This window comes from Neoarius graeffei, chromosome 18 (genome assembly GCF_027579695.1).
Source record: "Neoarius graeffei isolate fNeoGra1 chromosome 18, fNeoGra1.pri, whole genome shotgun sequence".
Classification (NCBI taxonomy): Eukaryota; Metazoa; Chordata; class Actinopteri; order Siluriformes; family Ariidae; genus Neoarius; species Neoarius graeffei.
This window is the reverse complement of record NC_083586.1, coordinates 67,930,652-67,955,343: the sequence shown is the minus strand read 5'-3', so window position 1 is coordinate 67,955,343 and position 24,692 is coordinate 67,930,652. Positions and strand designations below refer to the sequence as shown.

At 47.3% G+C, this 24,692-nt stretch overlaps 2 protein-coding genes across 2 annotated transcripts in view; one reads left to right on the top strand and one right to left on the bottom strand.

The window, feature by feature from the left end:
* Positions 1–10,246, bottom strand: part of rdh8b (retinol dehydrogenase 8b) — a 65,172-nt gene extending 54,926 nt beyond the window's left edge. The window contains exon 1 of the mRNA XM_060899619.1: positions 10,215–10,246. The gene's annotated coding sequence lies outside the window, so the exon portion shown is untranslated. The remainder of the gene's footprint in view (positions 1–10,214) is intronic.
* Positions 10,247–11,216: 970 nt separating this feature from the next.
* col5a3b (collagen, type V, alpha 3b) overlaps positions 11,217–24,692 on the top strand; it is a 120,769-nt gene continuing 107,293 nt past the window's right edge. Inside the window, exon 1 of the mRNA XM_060899323.1 lies at positions 11,217–11,452. Within this exon, the coding sequence (XP_060755306.1) occupies positions 11,350–11,452 (103 nt within the window). The 5' untranslated portion in view covers positions 11,217–11,349. The remainder of the gene's footprint in view (positions 11,453–24,692) is intronic.

Here is a 24,692-nt window from a genome sequence, read left to right as displayed (position 1 = left end):
TCCTTCACATTCCACACCTGCAGCTCCTTCACATTCCACACCTGCAGCTCCTCCACATTCCACAACTGCAGCTCTCCCACATTCCACACCTGCAGCTTAACCACATTCCACACCTGCATGTCTACCACATTCCAGACCTGCAGCACCACCAATTTCCACACCTTCAGCTCTACCAACTTCCACCCCTGCAGCCCCACCACATTCCACACCTGCAGCTCCATCACCTTCCACACCTGCAGCTCCACCACTTTCCACACCTGCTGCTTCACGAACTTCCACACCTGCAACTCTACCACATTCCACACCTGCAGCTCCATCACCTTCCACACCTGCCACTCAACCAAAATTCACACCTGCAACTCTACCACATTCCACACCTGCAGCTCCACCAACTTCCAAACCTGCAACACTACCAACTTCCACACCTGCAGCTTCACCACATTCCACACCTGCAGCTCTACCACATTAAACACCTGCAGCTCCACCACTTTCCACACCTGCAGCTCCACCAACTTCCACACCTGCAGCTCCACCAACTTCCACACCTGTAGCTCCATCACCTTCCACACCTGCAGCTACACCACATTCCTCACCTGCAGCTCCACCAACTTCCACACCTGCTGCTCCTCCATATTCCACACCTGCAGCTCCTCCACATTCCACACCTGCAGCTCCTCCATATTCTACACCTGCAGGTCCTCCACATTCCACACCTGCAGCTCTCCCACATTCCACACCTGCGGCTACACCACATTCCATACCTGCAGCTCCTCCACATTCCACACCTGCAGCTCCACCATATTCCACAACTGCAGCCCTTCCACATTCCACATCTGCAGCTCCACCACATTCCACACCTGCAGCTTCACCACTTTCCACACCTGCAGCTCCATCACCTTCCACACCTGCAGCTCCATCACCTTCCACACCTGCAGCTCCACCACTTTCCACACCTGCAGCTCCACCACATTCCACACCTGTAGCTCCTCCACATTCCACAACTGTAGTCCCTTCACATTCCACACCTGCAGCTTCATCACTTTCCACACCTGCAGCTTCACCAACTTCCACACCTGCAGCTCCACCACATTCCAAACCTGCAGCTTCACCAACCTCCACACCTGGTGCTCCTCCACATTCCACACCTGCAGCTTCACCACTTTCCACACATGCAGCTCTACCAACTTCCACACCTGCAGCTCCATCACCTTCCACACCTGCAGCTACACCACATTCCTCACCTGCAGCTCCACCATCTTCCACACCTGCTGCTCCTCCACATTCCACACCTGCAGCTCCTCAACATTCCACACCTGCAGCTCTCCCACATTCCACACCTGTGGCTTAACCACATTCCACACCTGCAGCTCTACCACATACCAGACCTGCAGCGCCACCAACTTCCACACCTGCAGCGCCACCAAGTTACACACCTGCAGCTCCACAACATTCCACACCTGCAGCTTCATCACTTTCCACACCTGCAGCTCCACCACATTCCACACCTGTAGCCCCTCCACATTCCACAACTGTAGTCCCTTCACATTCCACACTTGCAGCTTCACCACTTTCCACACCTGCAGTTTCACCAACTTCCACACCTGCAGCTCCACCACATTCCACACCTGCAGCTTCACCAACCTCCACGCCAGGTGCTCCTCCACATTCCACACCTGCAGCTTCACCACTTTCCACACATGCAGCTCCATCACCTTCCACACTGGCTGCTCCTCCACATTCCACACCTGCAGCTCCTCCACATTCCACACCTGCAGCTCCTTGATATTCCACACCTGCAGCTCCTCCACATTCCACACCTGCAGCTCTCCCACATTCCACACCTGCGGATTAACCACATTCCACACCTGCAGCTCTACCACATTCCACACCTGCAGTGCCACCAACTTCCACACCTGCAGCTCTACCAACTTCCACCCCTGCATCCCCACCACAGTTCACACCTGTAGCTCCACCAACTTCCACCCCTGCAGCTCCACCAACTTACACACCTGCAGCTGTACTACATTCCACACCTGCAGCTTCACCAACTTCCACGCCTGCAGTTCTACCACATTCCACACCTGCAGCTCCATCACCTTCCACACCTGCAGCTCCACCACTTTCCACACCTGCTGCTTCACCAACTTCCACACCTGCAGCTCCACCACATTCCACACCTGCTGCTTCACCAACTTCCACACCTGCAGCTCCACCACATTCTACACCTGCAGCTTCACCACATTCCACACCTGCAGCTTCACCACTTTCCACACATGCAGCTCCTGTTAGGACTGTGACTGTTTTGGCCTCTAGAGGCCACTGTTATTTCCTTTTCTGGCCATGTTTGTTTTGGGCCTCTAGAGGTCACCACTGTGTTCTGTGTTTTGTTTTTGTCTTATTTCCTGTTTCCTGCCCCACCCTGTCCTTAATTAGTTTGTGTATTTATACCCCTGAGTTCAGTCCTCTTGTCACGGAGTCTTTGTGCTGTTATGTTTAGCTCCAGTAACCTCTGTTCCGATTTCCTCGCCCGTGTCTTTGTGGTTTTTGTACTTTGCTTTCTTTTGGACTTTGTGTTTACCATTTTGGATCCTCTGAGCTTTTGTATTTTTGCCTCTTCTTTTCTGGTGTTTTGGCTCTTTGTTTCTTTGAACTTTTGTTTTTGCCTTGGATTGTAAATAGTGTAAATATTGTAAATAAACCTTTTGATACTTTTTCTACTTCCGCCTCACGCCTCTGCATTTGAGTCCTAGTGGCCTAGTGGGGGTTTGCTGGATTATCACACCAGCGACCCAGGTTCGAATCCCAGCAAAACCCTAAGAGAAAGACTCTGTCATGACTGACTCAGCAGAGGCTTCTTCATCTGTCTACCCGGCCAACCCCATTCAGGGAATGATGGCTGCATTAACACGCCTCGGATCCACCATGGACACTCATGGACGGACTCTCGCAAGCCAATGTGAGACCCTTGCTCGCCACGAGGTACTGCTTCAGCAGATTGGGAGAATCTGACTTCTCTGCCCCATCTCCTCCGCCTGATTCTGCTCCTGCTCCACCATCCGCTCCTGCTCCAGTGCTTACTGCCATGCTGCCTTCTTCACCTCGCGAACCCAGCCTTCCTGCACCACAGAGGTATGACAGCAAGCACAGTGAGTGTCGAGAGTTCCTTACCCAGTGTCAACTCACCTTTGAGCTTCAGCCTACCACCTACACTATGGATCGCCGCAAGATTGCCTTTGTGATAACCTTGTTAGCTGGTAAGGCGCGAGCCTGGGCCACTGCTATCTGGCAGAGACAGGGACCTGAGTGCTCTGATTTCCAGCTGTTTACTGAGGAGATGCTGCGTGTCTTCGATCAAACATCAATAAAGACGCAGCCAGAAAGCTCATGTCCATCCAGCAAGGGGGAAGCATCGCAGACTACGCCATCTCGTTCCGGACGCTCGCAGCAGTAAGTGGATGGAACGAGACTGCCCTGGTGTCAGCCTTCCACCATGGTCTGTCTGACCCCATCAAAGACGGTCTGGCTTCTATCGGATGCCCAAGTGACCTCGAAACACTGATCTCACATTCTACTCGTCTGGACAACAGGATGAGAGAATGCCACCAAGTTCTGAGCCTCCCCGGCCTCCCTGCCTCTACCTGGAGCCCGTCTACCTCCTCCAGTGACTGTCCAGAACCCATGCAAGTGGGTCGTACTCGCCTCTCCGCATCTGAGAGGGAGCGCAGAAGGAGGGACAAGTGCTGCATCTACTGTGGCAAGCCTGGTCACGTCCGAGCATCATGTCCCAAACTCTCGGGAAAAGGACCACCCCTTCCAGCTGAGGGAGGGTTGTGATGGGGCCTACCCTCTCTCCCGGACTTCCTGGCCAAGGAATCTACATCCCGGTCTCCATCTCCTGGGGTGAGTCCATCCACTCTTGTCAAGCCTTGTTAGACTCAGGGGCGGCTGGAAACTTTATGGATATCCACTTCGCCCAAAGCATCAATGTCCCGACTGCACCTCTTGAAGTTCCACTGTCTGTGTCTGCCCTTGATGGCCAAGCGTTAGGTGATGGAAGAGTCACCCAAATTACTTCTCCAGTCTTCCTCCAGTCTCAAGGTCACAAGGAAGAAATATCCCTGCACCTGATTCCTTCACCTGAGTTCCCAGTTATTCTAGGTCTTCCTTGGCTTACCCGCCACAACCCTCGTATAGACTGGGTTACGAGCCAGGTTGTGGAATGGGGCCCTGCATGCCATGCCGCTTGTCTGCTCTCTAGCTCTCCTGTGTCTCCTGCCGAGCCCCCTGATCTCACCGAGTTATCTCAAGTTCCCACAGAGTACTGGGATCTCAAGGAGGTCTTCAGCGAGGGCAGGGCCACCGTTCTTCCTCCACACCGCGCCTACGACTGTGCCATCAACTTGCTCCCTGGGACTACTCCTCCTCGGGGCCATCTGTTCTCCCTCTCTCAGCCAGAACGCAAGGCCATGGAGGAGTACATCAAGGAAGCCTTGGCCTCTGGGTTCATTCGACCCTCCACTTCACCCGCTGGTGCCGGCTTCTTCTTTGTCGGCAAGAAGGATGGGGGGCTCTGACCATGTATTGACTACAGGGGCCTGAACAAGATCACTGTGCGCAACCGATATCCCCTTCCACTCATGTCCACAGCATTCGACCTGCTCCAAGGTGCCACCGTCTTCACCAAGTTGGACCTACGGAACGCATACCACCTCATCCGTATCTGACAGGGAGACGAGTGGAAGACTGCCTTTAACACCCCGTCTGGGCACTACTAATACCAGGTGATGGCCTTCGGACTCACCAATGCACCAGCTGTTTTTCAGGCCCTAATCAACGACGTCTTGAGGGACATGATTAATCTATATGTTTTTGTCTACCTCGATGACATTCTTATATTCTCCAAGACCTTACAGGAACACCGCCACCATGTCCGCCAAGTCCTCCAGAGACTCTTGCAGAATAATCTGTTTGCTAAAGCCCAGAAATGCGAGTTTCATGTCCCCGAAGTCTCCTTCCTGGGATTTATCGTACGAACGGGGCAACTCCAAATGGACCCAGCCAAGACCCTGGCCGTCCGGGACTGGCCCACTCCCAAGTTTGTTAAGGAGGTTCAGCGGTTCTTAGGATTCGCTAACTTCTACCGCAAGTTCATCAGGAACTTCAGTTCTGTAGCTGCACCTATGTCGGACCTCACCAAAAGGACTGGTGGCTCCTTTGTCTGGTCCCCTCAGGCGGAAGAGGCGTTTAATGACCTAAAACACCGCTTTTGCAGGGCACCCATTCTGGTTCTCCCGGACACCTCCCAACCATTCATCGTGGAGGTGGACGCCTCGGACAGTGGTGTCAGCGCGGTGCTCTCTCAACGCTCGGAAGGGAAGCTGCACCCCTGCGCTTACTTCTACCACCGCCTGAGCCCTGCGGAGTCCCGCTATGATGTGGGTGATCGGGAACTGCTAGCGGTCAAACGAGCCCTTGAGGAGTGGAGGCACTGGCTGGAGGGAGCGCAACATCCATTCCTGGTGTGGACAGACCATAAGAACCTGGAGTACCTCCAGCAAGCCAAGAGGCTGAACCCATGACAGGCTAGGTGGGCTTTGTTTTTCAGCCGTTTCAGCTTCACCCTATCATACCACCCGGGCTCTAAGAACACCAAACCGGACGTGCTCTCCAGGCTGTTCTCGCCCAACAACAGGGAGATTGAAGTTGGACCTATCATCCCTATATCCCGGATTGTGGCTCCTGTCCGCTGGGGTATTGAGGAGACCATTCGACAAGCTCAATGCCGGGACCCTGATCCTGGGATGGGGCCACTGGGCCTCCTGTATGTCCCTCGTCAAGCCCGGGCCAAGGTTCTCCAGTGGGGTCACTCTTCCCCTCTCACCGCCCACCCGGGAGCTTGGAGGACCCTGGACTTCCTGAAAAGATGCTTCTGGTGGCCTAACATGGAGAAGGAAGTGAGGTCATTCATCCTGTCCTGTGAGGTCTGCACCAGAACCAAGAACCCACAACAGCATTCCCAGGGTCTCCTGCATCCTCCGCCTATTCCCCGGTGTCCCTGGTCCCACGTGGCGGTCGACTTCATCACAGGTCTCCCTGAGTCTCAAGGTAACACTGTCATATTGGTCATAGTGGACAGATTCTCCAAGGCCTGCCGCTTTATTCCACTGTGCAAACTCCCCTCTGCCCTTGACACTGCTAAATTGTTTTTCACTCATGTCTTCCGAGTTTTTGGTCTCCCTCAGGACATCGTCTCTGACCAGGGGCCCCAGTTCTCCTCCCGAGTATGGCACGGCTTCTGCAAGAGCATCGGGGCCACTGCCAGCCTCTCCTCTGGGTTCCACCCCCAGTCCAACGGCCAGATGGAGAGGCTCAACCAGGACCTGGAAACCACCCTGCGAGGCCTGGCTATGGATAACCCAACATCGTGGAGCACCTGGCTGCCATGGGCAGAGTACGCCCACAACACCCTGCAGTCATCGGCCACCAAGCTGTCGCCGTTCCAGTGCCAATTCGGGTTCCAGCCACCTCTGTTCTCAGACCAGGAGGAGGACGCTGGGGTGCCCTTGGTCAACCATTACGTGAGACGGTGTCACAAGACCTGGAGCAAGGTCAGGAGGACACTCATCCAGACCTCCAGTACCAACCAGACTCGGGCCAACCGCCATAGGAGACCTGCCCACACTTTCCGCCCTGGGCAGCGGGTTTGGCTGTCCACCAAGGACCTTCCGCTGCAGGTGGAGAACCACAAGCTTGCTTCTCGCTACATTGGCCCCTTCAAGGTTGTACACAGAGTTAACCCTGTCTCTTACCGGCTCCAATTACCACGTATGCTAAGGATCAACCCTACATTCCATGTTTCCCTGTTGCAGCCCATACTGACGTCCACGTATGCCCCTGCCCCTAGGAACCCCCCACCCCCCCGCATCTTCCAGGGTCAGACTGTGTTCACCATGCGCCGCCTGCTGGACTCCCACCGGGTTCGTGGGGGCCTCCAATATCTTGTGGACTGGGAGGGCTATTGCCCTGAGGAGCGCTGCTGGGCCCCAGGTCAGGACATACTCGATAAAGAACTTTGTCGGGACTTCCATTCGGCCCATCCTGATTGTCCTGGGAACGTCAGGAGACGCTCCTGGGGGGGGGGGCTCCTCTAGAGGCCACTGTTATTTCCTTTTCTGGCCATGTTTGTTTTGGGCCTCTAGAGGTCACCACTGTGTTTTGTGTTTTGTTTTTGTCTTATTGCCTGTTTCCTGCCCCGCCCTGTCCTTAATTAGTTTGTGTATTTATACCCCTGAGTTCAGTCCTCTTGTCACGGAGTCTTTGTGCTGTTATGTTTAGCTCCAGTAACCTCTGTTCCGATTTCCACACCCGTGTCTTTGTGGTTTTTGTACTTTGCTTTCTTTTGGACATTTTTGACTTTGTGTTTACCATTTTGGATCCTCTGAGCATTTGTATTTTTGCCTCTTCTTTTCTGGTGTTTTGGCTCTTTGTTTCTTTGAACTTTTGTTTTTGCCTTGCATTGTAAATAGTGTAAATATTGTAAATAAACCTTTTGATACTTTTTCTACTTCTGCCTCACGCCTCTGCATTTGAGTCATCCCCCTGGTGGCCTAGTGGGGGTTTGCTGGATTATCACACCAGCGAACCAGGTTCGAATCCCAGCAAAACCCTAACAGCTCCATCACCTTCCACACCTACAGCTCTGCCAACTTCCACACCTGGAGCTCCACCACAGTCCACACCTGTAGCTTCACCAACTTCCACCCCTGCAGCTCCACCAACTTACACAACTGCAGCTCTACTACATTACACACCTGCAGCTCCACCACATTCCACACGTGCAGCTCTGCCACATTCCACACCTGTAGCTTCACCAACTTCCACCCCTGCAGCTCCACCAACTTCCACACCTGCAGCTTTACTACATTCCACACCTGTGGCTCCACCACATTCCACACCTGCAGCTCCACCACATTCTACACCTGCAGCTCCACCACATTCTATGCCTGCAGCTCCACCACATTCCAAACCTGCAGCTCCACCACATCCCACAACTGCAGCTTCACCAACTTCCACACCTGCAGCTCCACCACAATCCACACCTGCAGCTCCACCTATTTCCACATCTGCAGCTCCATCACCTTCCACAACTGCAGCTCCACCACTTTCCACACCTGCAGCTCCACCACACACCATACCTGCAGCGTCACCACTTTCCACACATGCAGCTCTACCACTTTCCACACCTGCAGCTTCACCAACTTCCACATCTGCAGCTCCACCACTTTCCACACCTGCAGCTCCACCATATTCCACACTTGCAGCTCCACCATATTCCACAACTGCAGCTCCACCACTTTCCACACCTGCAGCTCCACCAACTTCCACACCTGCAGCTCCACCATATTCCACAACTGCAGCCCCTCCACATTCCACACCTGCAGCTTCACCAACTTCCACACCTGCAGCTCCATCAACTTCCACACCTGCAGCTCCATCAACTTCCACACCTGCAGCTCCATCACCTTCCACACCTGCAGCTCCACCACTTTCCACACCTGCTGCTCCACCAACTTCCACCCCTGCATCTCCACCAACTTCCACACCTGCAGCTTTACTACATTCGACACCTGCAGCCCCACCACATTCCACACCTGCAGCTCCTCCACCTCCATCACCTTCCACACCTGCAGCTCCACCATATTCCACAACTGCAGCCCCTCCACATTCCACATCTGCAGCTTCACCAACTTCCACACCTGCAGCTCCTCCACATTCCACACCTGCAGTTCCTCCACATTCCACACCTGCAGCTCCACCAACTTCCACCCCTGCAGCTCCACCAACTTCCACACCTGCAGCTTCACCACATTCCACACCTGCAGCTCCACCAACTTCCACACCTGCAGCTTCACCACATTCCACACCTGCAGCTCCACCACATTCCACATCTGCAGCTCCACCACATACCACACCTGCAGGTCCTCCACATTCCAGGCTTGCAGCTCCACCAACTTCCACACCTGCAGCTCCTCCACATTCCAGGCTTCCATCTCCACCAACTTCCACACCTGCAGCTCCTCCACATTCTATGCTTGCAGCTCCACCACATTCTTTTCAGAGAATCCTTTAACTTTGCACTGCCATTTGTTGCTTGCAGCATTGTATTAAATATATTTTCCTCTTTTCCTGCTGTCACTTCATCTTTAAAAACCTGGTACCTGATACTGCGCAGCTTTATGGATCTGATTAAAGTGCTGTAGATCAGACTCCTGATTAAACTGAAACTTTCTCTAATTGTGTGTAATTTGATGCTCTTGTTTGTTCCACATTTTGTTGTAGGAGGTTTAATTCCAGCATTCTGTATGGAGCTGTAGTTCAGGTGCCTCCCAGTGGTCATGTAGTGTGTTTAAACGCACACACTAAACTTTTTCATCTGGGCAGAATTTCTGGGGTCATGTGTGGAATTCAAGAGAATTAGTCAAGTCCAGTTTATTTGTATAGCGCTTTTAACAATAAATGTTGCAAAGCAGCTTTACAGAATTTGAATGACTTAACAGATGAGCTAATTACTGCTAGAATTACTGCTCATCATGCAGAGAGCGAGAGAGACAGACAGAAAAAGACAAAGAGATAGACAGAGAGAAAGAGAGAGCATTCAATATAATGTGAAAAGTCTGACATTTCTTCCTCTCTTTATTTGTATCTCTCTATCTTTTCATCTTTTGTTAATCAATTAATTTATTCTCCACTTTCTCCTCATCTCTTTTTCTCTCTCTGTCTCTCTCTGTCCAAATGTCCCCACAAGGTTGAAATTGTCAGATTTTACTCTCCTTGTGGTGATATGTGGTCCCCAGTAGTATAAACACACACACAGAGGGAATCTTGTAATTTTTTTTCCTGCAGCCACATAAACACACAACAGTGACACGTTCCCCATCAACTCGTCCACTTCTTTAGGTTTCAAATGATGGTACTCAGGGGGCGGGGTTAGCAGCAGTGCTTGTTTTTGATTGGTCATGCATAAAACCCAGCACAAAAGGAACAGAAATACTGTTATTTATTTTCTGATCATACGCACTTCTGTATTATCAGATTATTAATAAAAACCGTTTGTATGAGATTGTTGCAGATGTAATATAAGCTGGTTACCAAACACACTTCTTCCATGTTGGACTTAACAAAGATATCGCAGTACCGTTACAGAGAGGTCACACCTTTACTGTTGTCATGGCGACCAATCCACTTGTCTCACAGGTTCTTGGAATACTAGAACTAGAACCATGAGTTCTTTTGATTCCTTTTGTCCTTCGTGTTGATCTCGTGTGTGTGTGTGTGTGTGTGTGTGTTTGTGTACCTCTAGGCAGAGAATAGTCACTGGAATGCAGAATGTGCCAGAGCAGATCATATTTTATTGGGTGGGCAGCTCAGAATCCTGTTCAAGCATGTTACACACACACACACACACACACACACACACACACACACACACACACACACACCTTTAGTTTTAAAGTTGATATTTACAACTGATACAGTATATCAGCATTTCTGTATGTCGTAATAATAAAAGCTGATATAATAAAACAATCTTCTGTTAAAACATCAAAATTTTATCTAAATTTGTAAATTGAAATAAAATAGTGTGTTCCAGTGAAGTAACACACACACACACACACACACACACCTATATAAACATGTTTAACTTCATTTCGCTCAAAAAAAGTAGTTTTTGATCAAAGACTACAAACAGGATAATATTAAAAACTCAGGTGAAAACTGTAAACAGCTGGAGTTAAACCTGGACATGAGATTTCGACATGCGGTTTAATTTACACCATGGTCACCTGGAGACTGTCAGTGTTTATTCGTTAGCCACATTAGCCTCCGTTCCTGTTTCTCATTGAAGTTACTTTCACCTGGTGTTTAAGGGAATGACGTCGTGTTTACCTGCGTGTCTGTGTGCACTTAGTAAATACTCTATTTTACTGACCTTCTGACTGTGATCACATAAACAGCAGGAGATAAAAAACTACTAAAAATAACGAGAACTCAGAATGGCACGCGCGCATATGTACGTACTTTGGGCACAATATGCAAATAATTGAGAAAAGAAAATTGTACAATTCTGTCCTCATGCCAACAGGACAGGATGCAGGGAGGGATGAGAGAGAGAGAGAGCGAGAGAGAGAGAGAGAGAGAGAGAGACAGACAGACAGACAGACAGACAGTGAGAGAGGGAGAGATGCAGGACGTGAAGGACAACTCTGCTCTGCACTGAGGGATTTTTACAGGATTCCTGTCGTTTTTCTCCTTTTATCTGCACTTTGTTCTTCCACTCATCTGCTGCTGATGCTTCCTCTCTTGAGAGTGGAGAGAGAGATGGACGGACGGAGAGACACACTGCACTTATTCCTCCTGCTGCTGCTCCTGCACATGTTCTCCATGCACGCAGGTACTGTAAACCCTTATAACCTCTAATAACTTATTATATCCCATTATAACACATTATGATCCTTTATAATCTATTAGAACCCATGATAATCCATTAGAACTCACTATAACCAATTATAATACATTAGAACTTATTGTAACCCATTGTAACACACAACACATTATAACTTTGACTTGACTTGATAACCCATTATAACCTACAATAACCCATTACAATCCATTAGAATTTATTATAATCCATTATAACCCATTTTAATGTTTTGTAACCCATTCTAATCTCATATACTCCTTATAACCCATTACACCCCATTATAAAACATTACAGCTTATTATAACCTCACTACACCTCATGCACTGTAAACACACACACACACACACACACACACACACACACACACATGAACCAATCAGCATCAGTCATGTTTGTGGTTCTGCTGGATAGTGTTCAGAGAGAACCTTCACTCAGGTGGTCATGTGATCTTATAAATGTTATTGTTGTTGTTATAAATTAGGTTGTAATTATGAAAGAAATAACACACGTGTGTTTCTGTTTTTTTTTTTGTGTGTGTGTGTGTGTTTTAAACATGGTCAGAGACACTGTATATACTGTTTACTCAATTCCATACAGAGTCATTGGAGGCGGGAACTGGGATCTGAATGGTTACAGAGTCACTGGGGGCGGGAACTGCTTATGTCACTAATGTTAATGCATGTTTTATTTCTGACAGAAATATTTTTAGCTGTGGTTACAGACATCTCATGATTGCTGTAATGTGTTTATTAAATCATAGCTTTCAGTTTTGAGGTACATGTGAAGTGGGTGTGGCTGGGGGTGTGGCTTCACACTCTCACTTCTGAAAACTTCATATGTCTGACTAATGACAAAATGACATCAGGTTTTTCAGTTCTGAGGGCTGTAACGTGTGTGTGTGTGTGTGTGTGTGTGTGTGTGTGTGTGTGTGTGTGAGAGAGAGAGAGAGAGAGAGAGAGAGAGAGAGAGTTATACATGGTGCATTTATTAGTTATTATAAAGTTGTTACAACAAAGCATTTAAATTTGTGGTGTGTTGCTATATATGGAAATATACATGTATAACACACACACACACACACACACACACACACACACACACACACGGCTGCAGGATGTGTGGATTCTCATGCTGGTTGAGGCTTGTTCCTGTAGCAGTGTGTCCATCACTGTACTCACTGTGTATCTTAAACTCCCTCCAGGTTATAACTCAGACAGACAGACAGACAGATAGACAGACATTCAAGCTGGACATGTGGAAAAAGAATGCAAGCTGGCAGACAGACAGGCCACTAGACTGACTGTCAGCCGAACAGACAGACAGACACACAGACTGTCTGACAGACAGAAACAGACAGACTGATGTCAGACAGACAGGTTGGCATTCACACATCAGGTAAAGCAGAATACTCTAATCTGGGAACTATATGACCTCATCACAAGAGTGTTTGCTAATCTCTCTCTCTCTCTCTCTCTCTCTCTCTCTCTCTCTCTCTCTCTCACACACACACACACACACACACACACACACACACACACACACACACACACACACACACACACTCCTGATGAGTTCATATGCTTCCTGACTGAGATCTTTCTGGAATGTTCTGTGTGAACTCTGTAGAAAAGCTCCAGATGTTCTTCATCCCCTCGTTCTCCTCATCAGTCTATAAACTCCCTCAGAACCTTCAATCCCCTCCAGTGTTCTCCAACTCAGCCCTGATCACTGCACACATCCTCCATGTCATTATTCAACACTGAAAACAGTAATGACTTTCAAACCCTTCAGGAAAAATATCAGTTTCTGAAAGGGTTCTTCATGGTTCTGATGGTTTATCTATGATAATAATCTGTGCTGTTAATAATCTACATATGAAACAAGGCCTGATTGGGTTCTACTGGTGTTTAACACCAGCCAGAAGATCCCTAATGACAACCTACAGGAATTTAATGGAAACCATTCAAGAGATAATGGAGTGTAACTAACAATGTATTAAATAAATTATCCACTGATTAACATTATGCTAACTGTTGGCTGCTACTTTTCTCTTAGCCATGTTCTTTCAGCAATGTGGCTCTTTGTCTCTGATCACATTGGAACAGTGTTAGAGAAGAATCGTAATGTTTATTGATTATAAATGTTGTCTTGCATGAACAACTTGTTTTGGTTCATTGCTTATTCATTGCTTATTTGGAATGGGCGCTGTGTGAGACGGCTGCCTCTCCAGTAGCTCTGTAGTTTTTAGCTCTTTAAACCTCTTTTTTTTTTCCACCTTTTTTACTTTTTTGCTCTTCTTACGAAGACATAGTGTGTTTTATTTATATCACATAGATATTTTTAACTTTAACACGCAACCAGGAGCCAGTTTTCTCACTTATTTGAGAGAGGAGCTGCTGGCCCTGAAAACAATGGGACGAGCCAGGATATGACACCCCATCCCGGCAGAGCTGAGGAGGAGATCCAGGGGCTGCTAAGCTAAAGGCTAGGCTAGCGGACAACCGGCGGCGCTACAAACCATCCATTCCCTCCGTTATCATGGGGAATGTGAACTCGCTGCCGAATAAAGTTGATGAGCTATCCGCTCTGAACAACCAGCAGATTTATCGGGAGAGCAGCTTATTTGTCTTTACGGAGACATGGCTAACACACCTCATACCAGATGCTAATGTGGACCTGTGGGGATTCACTGCTGTGAGAGCTGACAGAGACACTAACACATGCAGGAAAAGCAAAGGTGGGGGACTCATCATTTATGTTAACAACCACTGGTGTAACCTGAGACATATCTCCGTAAAGACAGTTTTATGTTGCCCGAACTTGGAGCTGCTAGCCATTAGCCTGTGGCCATATTATCTGCCGAGGGAGTTCAGTCACTTGATCACCATCTGTGTTTACATCCCTCCAAGGGCAGACGCAGCCGCTGCATGTGAGAGGATTCACTCTGTCACAGTAAGGCTGCAGACACAGCACCCTGAGGTATTTATGATCATTTCTGGGGACTTTAATCACGCTACTTTGGACTCTACTTTGGCTGCTTTTTACCAGGCTGTGGATTGTCCAACAAGGAACAACAGGACAATTGACTTGCTGTATGCTAATGTGAGGGATGCATACAGAGTCACACCCCTCCCCCCACTAGGGAAGTCTGACCACAACCTGGTTCTTCTACAGCCAAAGTACACCCCCCTGGTTCAAAGGCAGCCTGCAACAACTAGCTCCATCAGGAGGTGGTCCCCTGAAATGGAAGATGCCCTCAGAGACTGCTATGACATCATGGACTGGGATGTGTTGCTTAGCCCACACTGTGAGGACATAGAGGGGCTGACACATTGTCTGACAGATTACCTCAACTTCTGTGCAGATGTGGTCTCCCCCGCTAAGACTGTACAGTGCTACCCTAATAACAAGCCATGGGTAACACAGGAAGTCAAAGCTGTCCTCAACAGAAAGAAGGCCACCTTCAGGAGCAGGAATAGGGAGGTGATGAAAACAGCACAGCAGGAGGTGAAACGCTGCATGAGGGAAACTAAGGACAGCTACAGGAGAAAAGTGGAGCAGAAGCTGAAGGACAACAGCATGAGGGAGATCTGGGAAGGTGTGAAAACCATCACAGGCCACAATACAAAGACCAGAGTCATTGAGGGGACAGTGGAGAGGGCGAACAAGTTGAATGAGTTCTTCAGTCTGTTCAACCAGCCCACGTCCCCCCACCCTCCCCCTCACTGCAGCCATCTCTCCTTCTTCCCTCAACACACCTCCCCCCAGTCATCACAGTAGCCCCCTCCTCCCCCTCATCCCCCACCTCAACACAGACTCCTCCATGCATTACTGCAGACCAGGTCAGAGGTCAACTGAGGAAGCTTCACCCCAGGAAAGCAGCAGGCCCGGACAAGGTGTGTCTCCGACTACTGAAGACCTGCGCTGCTGAATTGGCTGAACCACTCCAACGCATCTTCAACCTCAGCCTGCAGCTGGGGAGAGTGCCCACCCTCTGGAAGACATCATGTATTGTTCCAGTTCCCAAAAAGAATTGGCCCAGCGAGCTGAATGACTTCTGACCGTTGGCACTCACTTCACATCTGATGAAGATGTTGGAGCAGCTCTTCCTCAGCCTCCTCAAACCCCAGGTACAACATGCCCAGGACTGTCTGCAGTTTGCATACTGGGCAGGTGTTGGTGTGGAAGACACCATCCTCTACCTGCTACACCGAGCCCACTCGCATCTGTATAAGGGAAATGGCACAGTGAGGATCCTCTTCTTGGACTTCTCGAGTGCCTTCAACACCATCCAGCCCCTATTGTTTCAGGACAAACTGAACAGGATGTGAGTGGACCCCTGCCTGGTCACCTGGATCTCCAGCTACCTCACTGACAGGCCGCAGCACGTTAGGCTGAAGGACATCATGTCTGACACTGTGATTAGCAGCACCGGAGCACCCCAGGGCATGGTGCTGGCCCCTCTTCTCTTCACTCTGTACACCACAGACTTCTGCTACAACTCGGAGCTGTGTCACATTCAGAAGTTTGCCAATGACACAGCCATCATTGGGTGTATCAGTGACGACAGAGAGGAGGAGTATAGGAGCCTGGTGAGGGACTTTGCTGTGTGGTGCAACAGGAACCATCTGGAGCTCAACACCTCGAAGACCAAGGAGCTGGTCATTGACTTTGGGAGGTCCAGATCAAGGTCACGACCAGTTCTGATCGAGGGAGTTGAGGTGGAGGCTGTGGATTCCTACAGGTACCTCGGGCTGTGGTTGGACAGCAAGCTAGACTGGACTTGCAACACCAATCACTTATACAGGAAGGGACAGAGCAGGCTATACTTCCTTAGGAGGCTGCGGTCCTTTAACATCTGCAGGAAACTCCTGTGGATGTTCTATCAGTCTGTGGTTGCCAGTGTCCTGTTTTACACTGTGTTGTGCTGGGGGGGGGCAGCACATCCAAGAAGGACACATCCAGGCTGGACAAACAGATCAGGTGGGCCGGCTCTGTGGTCGGCATGAAGCTGGACTCTCTGGTGATGGTGGCAGAGAAGAGGTCTATGGACAAACTATTGAACATCATGGATGATGCCAGTCACCCTCTGCACACTGTCATCAGCAACCAGAGGAGCCTGTTCAGTGACAGAATGCGCTTTCCCAAGTGCAGGATGAACAGACTCAAAAACTCCTTTGTCCCTCACGCCATCAGACTGTACAACTCCTCTCTGGGGGGGAGGAGGGGTAACAGGAGGACAGAGGATGGGAAGGAGCAGTAGCCTAGCCTGACAATAAGCAATACTGGACAATGTCCTAATAAAGTTTTATCTAATCTAATCTAATCTAATCTATATGCAATATAATGTGCAATATAAAATGCAATATCTCTCCCGATGCCCCCTTTTCCCTTTCTCCCCCTCCTCTCTCTCCCCTTCCTCTCTTCCCATATCTTATTCTTTTTATATTTGTATATGTAAATACTTATTTTATTTTAATTTATCTAGAAGTTTTCTTTATTTCTTTTCTCTGTTTATCTGTAATGATGCTGCTGGAATCTTAATTTCCCTGAGGGAACCCTCCCAAAGGGATCAATAAAGTTTTATCTAATCTAATCTAATCTAATCTAATCTAATCTAATCTAATCTAATCTAATCTAATTGCTAGCTGAGCCAGTGTTCGCTGTACACCAGGATGCCTCAGAGAACTTGTGAGAAACCCCAGTTTTACTGTGGAGATGTTTGGATAACTGTCAGTGCTGTAATTGGTGTGTATTCTGCTCTACCACAAATGCTTAATCCTGTCTTATAACCTTGGACCTCTGAGAACCCAGAACAATATTAAAATGATAAAGCATTCAACATTTTCAGTCAGATTTTGGTTCTGCAGGAACTCATACTGGACAGACGTGGCTTCTGGAAGGATTCAAAGCTCCATCCTGGTTTGTAGATGTTCCAGGAATTCAAACTGGTTCAGGAAAGGTTCCAAGATTTCAAACTGTCCTCTAGAAGGTTTCAAGGTCCTAGACTGGTTTGGAGAAACTCTATGGTTCCTCGCATGTTGCAAAAGTCCAAACAGGCTTCTAAAAGGTGCCTATGTTAAAAATGGCTTCCAGAAGGTTCCAAGTTTCCAAACTGCCTCTTAGATGCTTCCAAAGTTCCAGACAGACTCCTAAATCATTTTAGGGGTAGAACTGTCTCTAGAAGGTTCCAAACTGACTCCTAGATGGTCACAAGGTAACTAATTGGCTTCTAAATGGTTCCAAGGTTCCAGACCAGTTCCTACATGGTTCCAAGGCTCCATACTGGCTCCTGGAAGGTTCCTGACCCCCCACCCCACCCCTTCAAATTTCACAAATACTATACATCAGTCCTTTTCAGAACTGTTGCTCAAATGTCTTGGAGATTATATTTATTGGTGTGTGTTTGTGTGTGTGTCAGTGTGTGAGGTTGAATTAGAAACCTCAATGAGTGGAAACAGTGAGGAATAAGCATGTGTCTGTGTGTAAGAATATCTACTGTGACCTTTAATCGTAGCATTCAGCTTGTGTGATATGGAAAATCAGAACATGCCAGTGAGGCTTTGTCTCAACACGTTCATGTCTCCAAGCAGGAATGGAGCTCCTGCAGAACACACAAGGGGGGAAAGCTGTAGCACCCACGACAGCAAAATTACACACCATTATTCAGGAAGATATTTATATGAGAACGTCATACAAGTCCATGTCATGGATTCCAGAATATTCCATTTAGCATAATGCTAAAGATATAACTGTGTCTGAGCTTGCTGATATATTCATGGCAGGAATGAAGATAACCATTTCATATAATGTGTGTGTGTGTGTGTGGGGGGGGGGGGATTATCAGGTTGTAATATTATAGTGTTAGATTAGTGCTGAATTCCTCACTGTAAGCTCACTAGGAACATCGTCTGGACATGTTAGAGCCTTAAACCAGCGGTCATGGGTTTTCTTTCTGGAAATTAAATAATGGCAGATGTGTGGGGCATCACACAGCCTGTTTATTTATTTGTTTGCTTGTTTGTGAGTCGTTTTGCTGGTCTGTTTTTATCTGAAATCAAACCCACATGACTGTTGTATCATTGGTGTATTTTACATCAGGGATGGCTCTGAGCCTTATTCAGAAGGTGTTAAGTTTTTCCAGGTGACGTGATTAATTAAACATCAGCTTGTATAAACCTTCCACCATCCAGGTTTGGCATGAATGAGTTTGTGAGTTCCTTTGCAGATCCTGATGTTGGTGTCACACATGCTGAAATAGTCACAGCAGCTCCGAGGAAAGATTCAGGACACATCCAGGATTTATAATCCAAGTGCCAAGTTGGGGTCAGAACATAAACAGGCATTTTACATTGTACACAAGGATCATATATATATAATCAGAAACAAGGAAAACATGGCACAGTAGTGTAGTGATTAGCACTGTCACTTCACAGCAAGAAGGTTCTGGGTTTGAGCCCAGCAGCCAACAGGGGCCTTTCTGTGTGGAGTTTGCATGTTCTCCCCATGTCTGTGTGGGTTTCCTTTGGGTGCTCCAGTTAGATTAAATAATAATACATTTTATTTAAAGGCGCCTTTCTAGCACCCAAGGACACCGTACAAAAATGAAAGACAAACCCTAAAATACACATTAAAATTACAAAAAGAAAAAAACATTAAAACAAGTTACAATTAAAAATTAAAAATTTGACAGTGCAGTGATTAAAGTTGAAAAGCAAGTTTGAACAGGTATGTTTTGAGTGAGGATTTGAAATGTGGAAGGGAGTTGATATTTCTAAGTTCGGGAGGTAATGAGTTCCAAAGCCAGGGAGCAGAGCGGCTGAAAGCTCTGCTCCCCATGGTGGTGAGACGGGCGGAGGGGATAGTCAAGTGGATGGAAGAAGAAGATCTGAGGGAATGAGAGGGAGTGGCAATGTGGAGGAGATCGGACAGATATGGGGGAGCGAGGTTGTGGATGGCCTTGAAAGTTAACAGAAGGGTTTTGAATTCAATTCAAAACTTGACTAGGAGCCAGTGGAGCTGCTGCAGGATGGGCATGATGTGGTGGATGGAGGGAGTTCTGGTGATGATGCGGGCAGCTGAATTCTGGACCAGTTGGATCTTATGAACAGATTTGTGAGGGAGACCAGAGAGGAGGGAGTTGCAGTTATCCAGACGAGAAGTGACGAGGCTGTGGACAAGAATAGCAGTGGCATGGGGAGTAAGGGAGGGGCGGAGATGGTTTATCTTGCGTAAATGGAAATATGCAGACCGGATAATGTCATTAATGTGGGATTGGAAGGAAAGACTACTGTCGAGGATGACACCCAGACTCTTAACCTGTGGGGAGGGGGAGACAGAGCAATTGTCAATATAAAGAGAGAAACTATCAATTTTGGATAGTGACGATTTGGTGCCAATGAGGAGAACCTCAGTTTTGTCACTGTTTAGTTTGAGGAAGTTGGAGGAGAACCAGGTTTTTATTTCTGCTAGGCAGTCAGTAAGGGAGGAGGGTGGAAGGTTGGAAGTAGGTTTACTGGAGAGGTAGAGCTGGGTGTCATCCGCATAGCAGTGGAAACTGATGTTATATTTATGGAAGATGTTGCCAAGGGGAAGGAGATAAATGATGAAAAGGAGGGGCCCCAGGACAGAGCCCTGGGGCACACCTGAAGTGACAGGGGAAGGGTGGGATGTGAAAGATTTAAGCTGAATGAACTGAGTGCGGCAAGAGAGATAAGATTTAAACCAGTCAAGGGGGGTGTGAGTGATACCAATGGATGCTAATCTATTGAAGAGGGTGGCTAAATACCCAGCCACTGGGGTTGTACAAGCCAGTGCCAGTCCCAAGCCCGGATAGATTGAGGAGGATTGCATCAGGAAGGGCATCTGGGGTGAAAACCTATGCCATATCAAATATACTGATCATAAATTGGGAAAGATGATCTGCTGTGGTGACCCCTAATGGGAGTAGCTGAAAGAAGAAGAATAAACAAGGAAAACAGATGAGGATCTAAACCAGGGCACAGCAGAACTGGGCTGGAAGCTGAGTTTTGTCACCATGGGAACGGTGATGGCTGTGATTTTAAGATATTTAGATATTTATAACATTAACTCAGGTCTGGATAAATGTTTAAAGGTTTTTCAAAAGCCTCCTGATTGGTGGATGAAGAACTCAGTGAGTTCACATCAGGTATGGATTTAAACGGTGGTTAAACGTATATGAGGCACAACCAGGGTTATGAAGCAAATCATTTTCACACCAAACTGGGGTTCTAGATGCTGTCGCAGGAGAAAAGTATTAGATATTAGAAAGGATGAACTCTCCCAGTATATTATTATTATTATTATTATTATTATTATCCACCTTCCTCTCAGCGCACTGGGGCACAGCACACTGGTTCATTCGCCAGAGATCAACCAGGCCTCTCAGGCTTTTTGATCAGATAGATATTCAGCTAAGGATTCATTGAAGGATGCGTGCTGTCCCAAGAAGTGCAATCTTCTGGATCTCTTTCGCACTCATCTTTCATGGGAGTTTGTCCAGCTGGTCTTGGAACCCAGTCTTGATAGTCCCCAGTGCGCTTACTACTATTGGGGCCACTCATGTCTTCATGCTCCACATGCATTGCACCTCAATCTCCAGGTCTTTGTACTTGATGATCTTCTTGGCCCCCTTGCTCAGTATGTTGTTGTCTTACGGGATGGCCACGTCGAAGAACACACATGTTTTGTTCTTTTTATCCTGGAACACGATGTCCGCCTGTTGGCAGCTATGGTCCGGTCCGTGGGCACCATCTTATCTCACATGACCATGCAGTCTCCGTTGTCAACGACCATGTCTGGCTTGTGGTGGTACTAACTTTCCACCACAGGAATACCCAGTCGCCGACAAGCGCCCAATGCATGTAGGTACCAACCCTGTTGTGTCGCTTGAGGTACTCTTTTGGGGCCAGTACACTATGTGATCCAGACACTATGTGGCTGACGGTCTCCTCAGCTTCGCCACACAGACGGCACGTGCTGCTGACCAACATGCTCATAACATATTTCTGTTGTGATGGGTGTTCAAGGCCTGGTCTTGTACAGCTGTGATGAGGCTCTCAGTTTCACCCTTGAGTCCTGCACTTCGGAGCCACGCATGTGTCTGCTCTTTGTCAATGTATGGCCTGTCCAGGCTGGTAAAGAACTGACCATGCAGTGGTTTCTCCTTGTAGCACTGCATTCTAGCCTCCATGATCTTGATGCAGAGTAGTTTCTTAGTGGTCTCGCTGCTAGCGCTCGTGGTCTCAGGTAAACTATACCTTCTTTTGATCTCGCGGCCTCTCTTCATGACTGGCTTGCGTTCGCCCAGGTCTTTTTCGTGTGCTCGCAAGAGTCACAGGAGGTGCCTGTTGGTCTATTCCAAGTACTCACACAGTCCAACTATGGCACCCTCCTCTGAGGACTCAAGCTCTAGTAGTCCTCGGCCTCCTAGTTGTCGCAAGATGTATAAACGCTCAATGTCTGCTCTCGGATGCAGAAAGCCATGCATCGTGAGGAGCTTTCTGGTCTTGAGGTCCATGTTCTTAAGCTCCCGGTTTGTCCATGATATGATGCCAAAACTGTATTATTATTATTATTATTATTATTATTATTATTATTATATTACTATTATATTATTATTAGGTATTCAACTTCAAAATTATTAAATGTTTTTAAATTGTGAACCCATGATAGGAAACTGAAAATTAACCGATGAAACAATCATAAAATAATGGGGTATTATGATAAAAAGAACAGCCAACAGGTGTGTAAAAATATCTGATATTTATAAAGTGATGTGTAAATCATTTAACAGGCACCTGATGTGGTGATTAGTCCTTTACTTTAATACGATATTAAATCGTATCATATTCATCAAAATTGTATCATACTGTGTAGAAGTCTGAGGTTTACATTCCTACCAGAGCCTTCATGCTCTGTTTATTAAAACAAATGGGACTCGTATTGAATAAAAGGTCATTTCACCCAAGTGAGTTCCTCATGATCATCAAAACTGACAAAACAACCCCCTCTTCCTGTTGCCAGCCTGCCAGTCAGCCGTCTATCCTGAGTCAGACAACAGAACAGGAGGTTTATTGGTATGATACCACACTGGTGAGGCCACCAGTGTGTTTGACATGAAGGTGATGAGGTGGAAGATGAGATGGTGTGAGAGAGACCAGGCTAAAGGCCATCTATAATGTGTTCACAAGCTTTCAAAGGTTTACTGCTCTGAGGATGGAGTCCAAGAGGAAACATGAGTAAGAATTCAGCGGACAGGTTTATTAGTAAGGATAAAATCAAAGCGTTTTCTTTCCACATGGTGATTCAGTGGAGAGCTGAAGAGTTCTAGCAGCTGGGACATGTCCAATTTTCAGACTCGGGGTGGCAATGTGGAGGCAAGAGCATGCCTCAGGGTGGCCAACTATTCCTGTACAGATCAAGGTTACATTCACAGATTATTTCATTTATCCCTCAGTGCAAATAAATAGCCACATATAGATGTGATGGGATCATCTATGCGTAATAAATTCACAGTGTTGGGGTGGCAAGATGGAGTCCAAGGGTTGCATGGGCTGCCCTGTGCCCCCCCCCCACCATGTGCTGCTGGGGAAATGAGGAGAACACAGACCTGAGACCCACAGGAAGAGATGTACGAAGGAACTCAGCCAAACAACTCAGCTTAGAACCACAAATGTTTAAAAATCTACCCTTTGACAAAGAAACATGAAACACTTGAGTTATTTTGGAGAGAAGAACCGAACCTGAGCAACTCCTTCTCCCAGCTCAGCTCTTACACACATTTATTATTTATTTATTATTTTAAAGTTTTTTGGGGGGCTTTTTTCACCTTTATTGGATAGGACAGTGTAGAGACAGGACAGGAAATGAGTGGGAGAGAGAGACAGGGAGGGATCGGGAAATGACCGCGGGTCGGAATCGAACCCGGGTCCCTGGATTTATGGTATGGCGCCTGAACCACAACACCCCCCTCTTACACACATTTATGATCTCAAACAGTTCTTTGTTTTTTTTTCCTGGAGTAACATGTTCAGTGAAGGACTCTGTTAGAAGTAGAATATCTATAGGAAGCTAAGAAGCATCAACTGTCTGAAGAATCATTGAGGAACTGTGTGTAAATTCCTTGTGAAAATGTTTTGGCACCTGTCCTATGTTCCTTCACTAAGGACTTCAATATAAATACATCTGTTTCTAGAAGAACCCAGAGTTTGTTAGAAACATCATCATGAAGATTAATCAGAGAAACAAATGAGAGTTCAAGAGTCCAGGAGTTCAAGAGTTACAATCCTAAGGTTCCACAAAGTTCCACTGAAGAACTCTCAGAAATTCCTCAACATTGTAACCTCTGTGTGATGTCTGATCTCACAACCATTTGCACAGCATGATGAGCACCAGATGAGAACAAAGTTGAAAATTAAAAGGATCAGACATCTGGCAAACACACACACACACACACACACACACACACACACACACACACACACACGTGCGCACACACAGAGAGTCGGTGCTTTGGTCTTACACCATGTTGCTTCTTTTATTTGTGTGGGTCTGTCTGTCTGTCTGTCTGTCTGAATGCCAGATGTGAACAATGAAGGCAAACAGCTGAATTAAGAAATGCACTCCAGACATCCAGACATGCAGAGTTCTCTTAAAATCAGGCCTTTTGTACTTTACACACACACACACACACACACACACACACACACACACACACTCTCTCTCTCTCTCTCTCTCTCTCTCTCTCTCTCCTAAATGTGAAATTAATTAGGAATTTACTGAATTTATGCCAGAATCATTTCTCTTCATCTCAATAAAATTACAAGTCGACTACACACAGCAAAAACACTGTGTGCATGTGTACTATTTTGTATGATTGATTATTTAATGATAAATTTATTATAAAATAATGAACATGATTATATATTATTATACGTTTCCTGAAGAAGACCTCTGAAGAAGTCTTAGGGTTTTCCGCAAAGACGAACAAAGATTGGTTCGATGAAAATGACCAAGAAATCCAACAACTGCTGACGAAAAAGAGAAGTGCCCACCAGGCTCACCTTGCACAGCCTTCCTGTCCAGTGAAGAAAGCTGCCTTCTGCTCCATATGCAGCAACCTCCAGCGCAAGCTGCGAATCATCCAGAACGAGTGGTGGACCGACCTCACCAAGAAAATGCAGCTCTG